The sequence below is a fragment of the Chiloscyllium plagiosum genome, chromosome 6 (assembly GCF_004010195.1).
Source record: "Chiloscyllium plagiosum isolate BGI_BamShark_2017 chromosome 6, ASM401019v2, whole genome shotgun sequence".
NCBI classification, from domain to species: domain Eukaryota; kingdom Metazoa; phylum Chordata; class Chondrichthyes; order Orectolobiformes; family Hemiscylliidae; genus Chiloscyllium; species Chiloscyllium plagiosum.
Genome location: NC_057715.1, coordinates 74338045 through 74349757, shown reverse-complemented (window position 1 = coordinate 74349757; position 11713 = coordinate 74338045). Strand labels below are relative to the sequence as shown.

At 40.7% G+C, this 11713-nt stretch overlaps 1 protein-coding gene across 2 annotated transcripts in view; it reads right to left on the bottom strand.

The window, feature by feature from the left end:
* The window catches only part of atm (ATM serine/threonine kinase), a 165957-nt gene that overhangs the window by 69237 nt on the left and 85007 nt on the right, over nucleotides 1-11713 (bottom strand). For both annotated transcript variants that reach the window (XR_006311919.1, XM_043691843.1), the window contains exons 36-39: nucleotides 6265-6441; nucleotides 4930-5107; nucleotides 2665-2752; nucleotides 750-908 (exon numbers count right to left, since the gene is read on the bottom strand). Coding sequence is in view for 1 of the 2 variants with exons in the window: in XM_043691843.1 (XP_043547778.1) it covers nucleotides 750-908; nucleotides 2665-2752; nucleotides 4930-5107; nucleotides 6265-6441 (602 nt within the window). In the remaining variant the exon portion in view is untranslated. The remainder of the gene's footprint in view (nucleotides 1-749; nucleotides 909-2664; nucleotides 2753-4929; nucleotides 5108-6264; nucleotides 6442-11713) is intronic.

Here is an 11713-nt window from a genome sequence, read left to right as displayed (position 1 = left end):
AGTTTCAGAAATGACAGCCAGACTACTAAGACCCCTCAGAATCCTAGTAGCACACAAACCCACCAACACTCTCAAACAAAAACTAACAAACTTAAAAGACTCAGTACAATCCATGGACAAAACCAACGTCATCAACAAAATTCCATGCAAGGACTACCACAAATACTACGTAGGACAAACAGGAAGAAAGTTAGCCACCAAGATACATGAACACCAGCTAGCCCCAGTAGACACGACCCTCTCTCCCTCGTAGCCCTACACACGGATGAAAGAAACCACCATTTCGACTGGGACAACACATCTATCCTGGGATAGGCTAAGCAAAGACTTGCCAGAGAATTCCTAGAGGCCTGGCACTCCAACTACAACGCCATAAACACATAGATCTAGATACCATCTATCAACCCCTCAGAAAACGAACAGGAAATGACATCACCACAAACCCCAGGAACCCCATCCAGGACAAACATATAAATAGAAAGCAGGAGACAACAGCTTCGCTTCACTTGGAAGTCGCCAATGATGATGTTACCTAGCCAGGTAATGAAACGTCTAGATATCAAACCTACAGCTCAGCGAGCAAACCTACGCCCTAAGATCCTAACTGAAGCCAGTTTATGAGATGACAGAATTAAACAAGTCAACAGAATGCTCGACTGTCAGCAAAAATGTGTCATCTCAGTCACGGATACATCTCTGATCGTATTAAATAATGGTTTGCAATTATTTGCTACAGTTTCAACTGGTACCTTTTCATTTCCTCTTCTTCAGATCTGATTTTATCTGCATAGATCTCTGCACATAGCAAGGCTGTGAAGTGAGCTGCACATGATTGAGCTGTCAAGGCAACTTCTAAGTAGTTCAGATCCAACCAGAAGTTATCATCCCACACAGTGCTCAGCTGACGCCTAAAATGAGAAAGATGCAGGTCATAGAGTCGGAGAGATGTACAGCATGGAAGCACACCTTTCGGTCCAATTCATCCATGCCGATCAGATATCCCAACCCAATCTAGTCCCACCTGCCAGCACCCGGCCCATATCCCTCCAAACCCTTCCTTTTCATATACCCATCCAGATGCCTTTTAAATGTTGCAAGCGTACTAGCCTTCATCACTCTCTTTGGCAGCTCATTCCATAAAATGTACTACCCTCTGCCTGAAAACATTGCCCCTTAGGTCTCTTTTATATCTTTCCCCTCTCACCCTAAACCTAAGCAGTCTAGTTCTGGACTCTCCTACCCGAGGGAAGAGACTTTGTCTATTTATCCTATCCATGAACTTCATGATTTTATAAACCTCTATAAGGCCACCCCTCAGCCTCTGATGCTCCAGGAAAAACAGCTCCAGCCTGTTCAGCCTCTCCCCATAGCTCAAATCCTCCAACCCTGGAAATATCCTTGTAAATTTTTTCTGAACCCTTTCAAGTTTCACAACATTTTTCCGATAGGAAGGAGATCAGAATTGTATGCAATATTCCAAAAGTGGCCTAACCAATGTCCTGTACAGCCACAACATGACCTCCAAACTCCTGTACTCAATACTCTGACCAATAAAGGAAAGCATACCAAATGCCATCTTTTCATTATCTTATCTACCTGCGACTCCACTGTCAAGGAGCTATGAACCTGCACTACAAGGTCTCTTTGTTCAGCAACACTCCCTAGGACCTTACCATTAAGTGTCTAAGTTCTGCTAAGATTTGCTTTCCCAAAATGCAGCACCTCACATTTATCTAAATTAAACTCTAGCTGCCCTTTTCAGCCCATTGGACCATCTGGTCAAGCTCCTGCTGTAATCTGAAGTAACCTTCTTCACTGTCCACAACACCACAAATTTTGGTGTCATCTGCAAATTTACTAACTCTACCTCTTATGCTCACATCCAAATCATTCTGTAAGTGACGAAAAGTAGAGGACCCAGCACCTATCCTTGAGGCACTCCACTGGTTACAGGCCTCCAGTCTGAAAAACAACCCTCCACCACCACCCTCTGTCTTCTACCTTTGAGCTAGTTCTGTATCCAACTGGCTAGTTCTCCCTGTATTCCGTGAGATCTAACCTTGCTAATCAGTCTCCCATGGGGAACCTTGTCAAATGCCTTACTGAAGTCCATATAGATCACGTCCACAGCTCTGCCCTCATCACTCCTCTTTGGTACTTCTTCAAAAAACTCAATCAAGCTTTAGATCCTCATCCCTTTTCCTAGCTCTGTCATTTGTGCCAAAGTGCACCACGACTTCTGGTTGCTCACTCTCCCCCTTCAGAATCTTGTAGATTTGATCAGAGACATTCTGGACCCTGGCACGTGGGAGGCAACATACCTTCCAGGATTCCCGTTAGCAAACACAGAATCATCTGATTTGCTCCTGGGAGTTTTTTTTGGCGGGGGGGGGGGGGGGAGAGAGGCTGGGGGCGGCATTGTTAATTAGAGAGTGCATCACAGCTGCAGAGAAGCAGGTTGCTGAGGAGGGTTTGCCTACTGAGTCATTATGGGTGGAAGTCAGTAACAGGAAAGCAGCAGTTACTTTATTGGGTGTTTTCTTTAGACTCCCAATAGAAAACATTCTGAAGAAGTTAAACCATAGTTAACACATTTTTGTTTTCAAGATGGTGACAGCCTTGTTGGGTAATTATAAGTTAAAAAAGAACTACGTATGACAAGACCTTTTTTGTTTTCGCAAGTAATCGACCACTGCCAGCATGGTACGCCGAGATGTTATGTCTATTTGTCCGTGGGGAAGGTTGTCTGTTTCTATCAAAACAACAACAACAACAGCTGTGAGCAAATGGATCAGTATAAAAACAGTGTATTTTGTTCACCAGTTGTATGATTTACAACATATACAACATCCTCTTATTCCGTTGCTACTTTAATCTACTTTAAGTATAATGGTGATGTAATTTAAGGGTGAATGTAGGTAAGGATGGGCACGGACAGTCACACAACTGGACACTGTCACTTGTTTTCATGCCTCAGGGTGGCATTCAAATTAGGAGTAAGAGAGGGAGAGAGAGTGCGTGTGAGGTCGTGATAGAGAGAGAGAGAAAGAAAAGGTGAGCGAGAAACCTGTCCATCTCCAATTAAATGCATACAGAGCCAGTTAGCAATTTTCAAATGGCTGCCAAGTAAACATGCTGGATTTGATACACGTTTGAACACAGTTGCCAGGAGTAATTAATCCTTATGATTGCAGTATAAAATAAATGTCAGAGAACAGATGAAACTCAGTTGCTTGTGCAGTGACATAAAGTTGCCATTGCTAGAGATTACATGTTTGGTCTTGTAAAGGGCGTTGGACCCTTGAGCAGAATATAAGGTTGCTGGTATCTGTGGCCATCTCTATCTGTGCCTCCTTGGTCTTCCAGCTCACTGTTGCTTTTTTTTTAAAACAGACAGAAGGAAGAGCACAACTCTTTCCAGTACAGTCTCAAGTCGTATCATTTGAGACATCAGAAAAGATGGAGTTTCTTGGGGACGACTGCCAAACAACCACTGGCCCAATGCCCTTCTGTTCATTGTGAGATAAACTGTGGTATTTACAGGTATAATTTTTCATGTTACTTGATAAGAATTAGGGTCTGCTGTTTGAGTAAGTTAATAGTTAACTTGTATGTATTTCTGTAAAAATTGTGATTTCTTCTAAATCAATCTTAAAACCTAGATGTAGAATGATTGGTTTATGGACCAACTAACCTTTGTTTATTGTAGATTGTTTGCACCCCAGCGCAGTAAATAATGGGGCCTCAAAGGTTTGTTAGAGAATTCTGGATTTTGAGCTTTTTGAAGCTTATGGGAAGTGACCATAACTGTGAGACTATTAGCTTCATTTTTTACTTTGGCTAGTGCGAAGATCATTGAACAGAATGCTGTAAGGAGCAGTGCTCCTGTCAGGTAATGATAGATTAGATTACATTGAAGTGAAAAATTAATGCTAGTCCCAGACGAGAAGTTTAGGGATAAAAATCCAGAAGTGGTTATTAAAGTGGGTTACAGAAAAGCTAAGACGTGTAGTCGATCCAGGAAAAAGCCATCACTATTCCAGACTAAAAATTGAAGCCACAAATGACATAAAATTGCTGAGGTGTTAGAAAATGCCTATATTATATGAGCAGTGTTTTGGGAAATGTACTTGGCGTGGTGATTTGGGTACTATACAAAAGCTGTTTGTTCCTTTCCAATTTAAAAAGGAGCATTTCGGGTGTTTAAATCTTTGAATTTGTATCATAAGTAAACAATTTTCATGATTCTATTTTAATCTTGTTTTGTAATAAGTTTCCATTTTGTTGTTAAAATGAAATTTGCAGCATTATGGGCTTATATTTCAGAAACAGACTGCTCTTTAAGACCAAAACAAATAAAATTTGACTCATCTGGTTGTAACATCACCCACTTGCAAAGGCAACAGCAACTTCAGTCCCACTATTGTTCCATGTTAGTGGGCCTAACCGAATGCCCCACTCTACTTTGGGCAAATTAGTAGCTGGCACTTTGAAAACTGCATTGCTTGGTTGATATCCAGAAATGTTCTGGGAATCAGATTATTGATCCCAGATTGAAAATTCACACCACAATCATTGCTGTTTGTCCCCATCCCATGTTGGTCTCCTTCGTTCTAGCTTTAAGTATGATTAAGTGATGGATGTGTGACCTCAGTGTTACAGCAAATAATTCAAAAATCACAATGCTGCTTCTTTCATTTTGTTAAGCTCCTAATCCCAGTTCCTCTAATGCTAGAGGTACTGAGCAGAGGGTGATTAGGTTGGTAACGAACTAAGTGAGCTAATTATTTTAGATTTCACACTTGGATTCTCTCACTTTTCAAATTTTACTTCAAATGACAAATGTTAAGCAAATATGTACACACAACACTGAAATATCTGAACAGTTGATGAAATGTCATTATAGTGGACAAAAGCACAATGAATTACCTGAGTCACCGATGGCCGGAGTGGTGGATCGGCTAGAGCCTGATCCCATTCTGCAGCATGCATTAAAAAAACCTTGAATATGATTAGATAGTAACACCTGCCAAGAGTTATCATCATCATTGAGGAGGATATCATGGATCAAGTACGGAATGGCCATCTGGCAGAAATCAGTCTTCACCTGATGAAACAAACGAGACAACAGTAGAAAATGACTCAATTGCAACTTTACATTCACATTGTGCCAAAATTACATTTGCATGCAGACCTTAAAAACTCAGTACATCTTGTAAGTTACAACTTGCAAAATTCTGTTATTCTGTTGCAAACATCTACTTCATATTTCATGTTTCTGTATTCAACTTATAGTTTTAGGAATTAAAGTTTTAATAGTAGAAAAGTGAAAGTGTCTGATTAAGAAAGTGATAAATAGAATGCTGATATAAATGCGCTCAAACAAGCCAGTGTTTACTATACTTAACATATACGTTATGTTTAGCTTTTGAGGTCAGACTTGATAGTGAAAAATCTTGAACAGTTAATGATCTATCTTGAAGCTTGAAATGGAATTGGAGTCTGGAAATTGGGTAATTATAGCCACTAGAAACATAAATTAATCATATGGATTAAATAATCAAATAGCTGTGTTGTAAGTGAAATATTTATATACATTTCTACTTGAGAACATCTCAAAGCATGTCATGTTGTCATAGGAGTCTTGATTAGATGGTTGTTTTGTTTAATAAATCTGTATATTTGTTGACAGTAGCAAGTGGTAGTTCAGTTTTGGGACAAAGGCAGTTGCAGACTGACCATGCATCAATTGCATTTCACTGAGTGGGAAGACCCAGAGGAACCATTTGTTCATTAGACCTGTGCTCAAACAGAGAAAATACTCACTGTGGGATATACAGATGGGGTGTTGGGCTTAATTTGAAGCTTGTGAGAAAAAATGAAGCTGCAAGAGTAGTCTAGTCCAAAGCTAGAGAAAGAAATCCACAGTGGTCTACACAATCTCCAAACATCTGTGCCTCTCTTTCTTGCTTTCACATGTTACTTAAAACCTACCTCTTTGACCAAGTTTTTGGCAATCTGATCTAATATCACCATGTGTGACTGTATATAATTCTGCTTTAGACATTTAGTGCATTAAAGGCACTACGTAAGAATAACTTGTCATTAATTTGATTTCCATGAGCAGGTAGTCAGTGATAAATATATTCTTTAGTACCTTATTTCACTAACTTATACATTTTGAAATACTGATTAAATTAAACTTTCATGCAGACAGAACAAATAATTAACATCATCCAGTAGCTTAAACAGATTCAAAATTACCTCACAGATAGGCTTTATTAACTGTAGAACTTCACTTCTCACACCTCCACTGTCCAGCAATGTACAGGTCAGTGTTTTCAACCATTTGTCATGGTTTCCACACTGAGGTATCCACAAACAGTCATCATCAAGATTTCCAGATGGTCTAGAACTGTTGCCTACTGGCAGCTCCTGAACCTGAAACCAGGCAAACAAAGATTTAAAATAGTTTGCTGTTAAAAATTACTGGTTCAAAACTATCTTGGCGCTATACTGGTCTCAACTGACATTTGGCTGTTGTAGTAAATCAAATATATAAAGGAACCGGATGAAGTGCAGTAATGATCAAGTAAACTGATACTTTAATATTATCACATAACTGCATGTTAGAAGGCAAAGAACACAGGCTGAAGGTTGTACTTATTCTTTCATGGGATTTGATTGTTGCTGGCAACACCAGCACTTGTTGTCTACCCTGAATTGCTGGACAATTCACAGTCAACCACATTGTAGATCTGGAATCATCAGAAAGCTAGACCAGACAAGGATGCCAGTTTCCCTTCCTCAAGGACATTAGTGAACGAGATGAGTTTTAATGACAATTGATGATAATGGCCGTGGTTACCATTACTAAAATTTGCTTTCAATTCCAGGTGTATTATTTGAATTTAAATTCCATAAACTGCTGTAGTGAGATTCAAACCTGTGTACTCCGAATATCAGCCTAGGCTTACAGAACTAGCCCAATGACATTATCACTATGCCACCACCATCTACCTCAAAATTCAGGGGAGAGCATTTAGTTTCAACCATTTTATGCAGAGATAAGTTTATCCACAGAGACAATAAGTCAAGAATTTAAGGAATAATTGAATGCAAATTTGATGGAGTAGTTGAATGAGATTTACAAACTTTGAGACTGGACACACATTGCCAAAAGGTAAAAGTGTTACTTTTAGCTATTGTCTGGACACAAGTAGCCTTTCCTTACGTGGTAATGCCATTCAACTCGTAATCAAAAAAAGCAAACAGAATTTAATTTGCATTATTAGGTTTCAGCCCACTATACTGCAGACAGCACACAGAATGCATGATGTGTACCACTATTAAAAAGACCAGAAAGCTAAAGGCAGGACTGAAGAAGGGATCAGAAATTGAAATCCATTGCTACTGCTCCAGTTTTGCCAAAGTTGGCCAGACAATTTAAGGGAGTTTATTGAAGAGGTTGAGAAAGGAATCCCTGGGCATCTCTGTCATTGAGATTTTTGGTAACCTAGTTAAGGTGATTCAGCAGGAACATACCTTGATGATGTCAATCATGGGACAAAAAGAGAATAAAGCTGTGGGTGAAAACGACTCAAGGGCCAAATCCAGTAAATGGAAAAACTACAAGATCAGACACATGGGAGACAGAGTTCAAAGGACTTTGAGACAACATGTAGTACTGAATGCATGCTGGGAGGGATGCTGGGACATTTGAGAGAAATAGCTGTTGTATCGATAATTTAGAAATGAAACTCATCATTTTCATTGAAATGCCATTGGTTAATTAATGCTTGTATAATTTTATGTTGATTTTTGGTTTGATTGCTTGTGAAAATATTGTCTGGTGAAATCTAGTCCATCATTCCATCTATCAGGGTCATTTAGACAGTTATTTATTTCAAAATTATTAGTCTCAATAGGTCATAACTGGAGTCCTGAATGCTGTCTTGGTTACCCCATTACATAAATGTTATTGTAACTGTCGAAAACGTGAAACAGAACCTTTGGAATAATGCTAAAGATTTGAGAACAGAATCACGATGAAAAATAAGATATTTTTGGAGCAGAAAAAGTGGAAAGAAATGTACAATATTATGACAGGAATTAAAAGATCAGTCACAATCTGTTTCCAACTGTCAAATTTGACTTAGATTTGCAGAATCCCTACTGTACAGAAAGATGCCATTCAGCCCATTGGGTCTGCACTGACTGTCCAAACAGCATCCTACCCAGACCCACACTGACCATCCTACCCCAGTCACCCTGCATTTACCATAACTAACCCACCTACCCTGCACATCCCTGGACACTACAGGGCAATTTACCATGAACCTGCATCCCTAGTGCTGTGTGACAGCAATGCTAAGCACTGGGCCATTGTGCCACTACGTTTTAGAGTCAGACTTAGTAATACATGAATTTAGTATTCTGTCCCCTTTGAGAGTTTTAGAGTAGTTCAAAGTTTGTGAGAAGATTTGTAGCTCGGGTGCTCGTTATTGTGGTTCTGTTCGCCGAGCTGGGAATTTGTGTTGCAGATGTTTCGTCCCCTGTCTAGGTGACCTCCTCAGTGCTTGGGAGCCTCCTGTGAAGCGCTTGTGATGTTTCCTTCGGCATTTATAGTGGTTTGAATCTGCTGCTTCCAGTTGTCAGTTCCAGCTGTCCGTTGCAGTGGTCGGTATATTGGGTCCAGGTCGATGTGCTTATTGATTGAATCTGTCGATTCAATCAATAAGCACATCTACCTGGACCCAATATACCGACCACTGCAACGGACAGCTGGAACTGACAACTGGAAGCGGCAGATACAAATCACTATAAATGCCGGAGGAAACATCACAGAAGCGCTTCACAGGAAGCTCCCAAGCACTGAGGATGTCACCTAGACAGGGGACGAAACATCTGCAACACAAATTCCCAGCTCGGCAAACAGAACCACAACAGTTTTAGAGTAGGCTTTGCTCATTTCAATCATAACATGACCTGTATTTGCACTCATTGCATGTAAGCATTGCTGGTAATGCCTGCATTTACTAACCATCTCCAATTGCCCCTGAGAAAACGCTGAGTCACCTTCTGGACAATTGATAATGGAAAACATACATTTGGCATTATTGTCAAAAGTTTAAAAAGGTCAGACATTTTTAACGCAAAGGATTAATAAATACGGAAAACATTATAACAGGTGTTGAAAGTAATTAGATAAATTTAGACAGAGTTAGAGCAAAACTTAAACTATTTCAGCATATGTGGAACATCGAATGTGGAACATCGAACATAGAACAATACAGTGCAGAACAGGCCCTTCGACCCTCAATGCTGCGCCAACCTGTGAACTATTCTCAGCTCGTCTCCCTACATTATCCCAAAATCATCCATGTGCTTATCTAAGGATTGTTTAAATCTCCCTAATGTGTCTGAGTTGACTACTTTAGCAGGTAGGACATTCCATGCCCTTACCACTCTCTGCGTCAAGAACCTGCCTCTGACATCTGTCTTAAATCTATCACCCCTCAATTTGTAGTTATACCCCCTGGTACATGCTGAAGTCATCATCCTCAGAAAAAGACTTTCACTGTCTACCCTACCTAATCCTCTGATCATCTTGTATGTCTCTATCAAATCACCTCTTCACCGCCTTCTTGCCAATGAGAACAGGTTCAAGTCTCTCAGCCTTTCCTCATAAGACCTTCCCTCCAGATCAGGCAATATCCTGGTAAATCTCCTCTGCACCTTTTCCAATGCTTTCACATCCGTCCCGAAATATGGGGACCAGAACTGTACACAATATTCCAAGTGTGTCCGCACCAGCGGTTTGTATAGTTGCAGCATGATATTGTGGCTCCGGAACTCAATCCCTCTACGAATGAAACCTAACACACCATATGCCTTCTTAACAGCACTATCCACCTGGGTGGCATCTTTCAGGGATCTATGTACATGGACTCTGCACATCCACACTACCAAGAATCTTTCCATCGACCCAGTACTCTGCCTTCCTGTTATTCTTCCCAAAGTTCATCACCTCACATTTAGCTGCATTGAACTCCATTTGCTACCTCTCAGCCCAATTCTGCAGTTTATCCAAGTCCCCCTGCAACCTGTAACATTCTTCCAAACTGTCCACTACTCCACCGACTTTAGTGTCGTCTGCAAATTTACTAATCCATCCACCAATGCCTGCGTTTAAGTCATTTATAAAAATGACAAACAGCAGTGCTCCCAAAACCGATCCTTACGGCACACCACTAGTAACCGGGCTCCAGGCTGAATATTTTCCATCAACCACCACTCGCTGCCTTCTTTTAGAAAGCCAGTTTCTAATCCAAACTGCTAAATCACCCTCAATTCCACACCTCTGCATTTTCTCCAACAGCCTACCATGAGGAAACTTATCAAAGGCTTTACCGTAGTCCATGTATACCACATCAACTGCCCTAGCCTCATCTACATGCTTGGTCACCTTCTCAAAAAAACTCAATGAGGTTTGTAAGACATGGCCCGCCCTTGACGAAACCATGCTGACTATCTGAAATCAAACTGTTGTTTGCGAAATAATTATAAATCTTATCTTTTATAATCGTTTCCAAAACCTTTCCTATAACAGAAGTAAGGCTCACTGGTCTATAATTATCTGGGTCATCTCTACTGCCCTTCTTGAACAAGGGCACAGCATTTGCAATCCTCCAGTCCTTTGGTACTAAACCTGTAGACAATGATGACTCAAATATCAAAGCCAAAGGCTCTGCTATCTCCTCCCTAGCTTCCCAGAGAAACCTCGGATAAATCCCATCCGGCCCAGGGGACTTGTCTACTTTCACTCCTTCTAGAACCCAGGGGACTTGTCTACTTTCACTCCTTCTAGAATTGATAACACCTGTTCGTAATTAACCTCGAACCTTTCTAGTCTAATATCTCGTACCTCATTATTCTCCTCTACAATATTCTCCTTTTCCAGAGTGAAAACCGATGAGAAATGTTCGTTTAGCACCTCTCCGATCTCCACAGGGTCCACACACAACTTCCCACTTCTGTCTTTGACTGGCCTTATTCCTACCCTAATCATCCTGTTATTCCTCACATACCATAGAAAGCTTTAGGGTTCTCCTTTATTCTATTTGCTAAAAACTGCTCGTGTCCTCCTTTGCTCTTCTTAACTCTCTCTTTAAATCCTTCCTGGCTGATCTGTAACTCTCCATCGCCTCATTTGAACCATCTTGCCTCATCAATACATAAGCCTCCTTCTTCTTCTTAATAAGAGATGCAATCACTGTTGTAACCCACGGTTCCCTTACCTTATCACTTCCTCCCTGCCTGACAGGGACATACCTATCAAGGACACCCAATATCTGTTCTTTAAACCAGCTCCACATTTCCACTGTCTGCATCCCCTGCATTTTGCTACCCCATTCTATGCATCCTAATTCTTGCCTAATCGCATTATAATTGCCCTTGCCCCATTGATAACTCTTGGCCTGTGGCATGTACCTATCCCTTTCCAAGGCTAAACTAAATGTAACTGAATTATGGTCACTCTCTCCAAAGTGCTTACCTACAACTAAATCAAACACCTGGCCTGGTTCATTACCAAGCATCAGATCCAGTGTGGCCTCCCCTCTTGTCGGCCCTTCGACATACTGTGTCAGGAAACCTTCCTGTACACATTGGATAAAAACTGATCCATCCGGCATACTAGATTTATAGCATT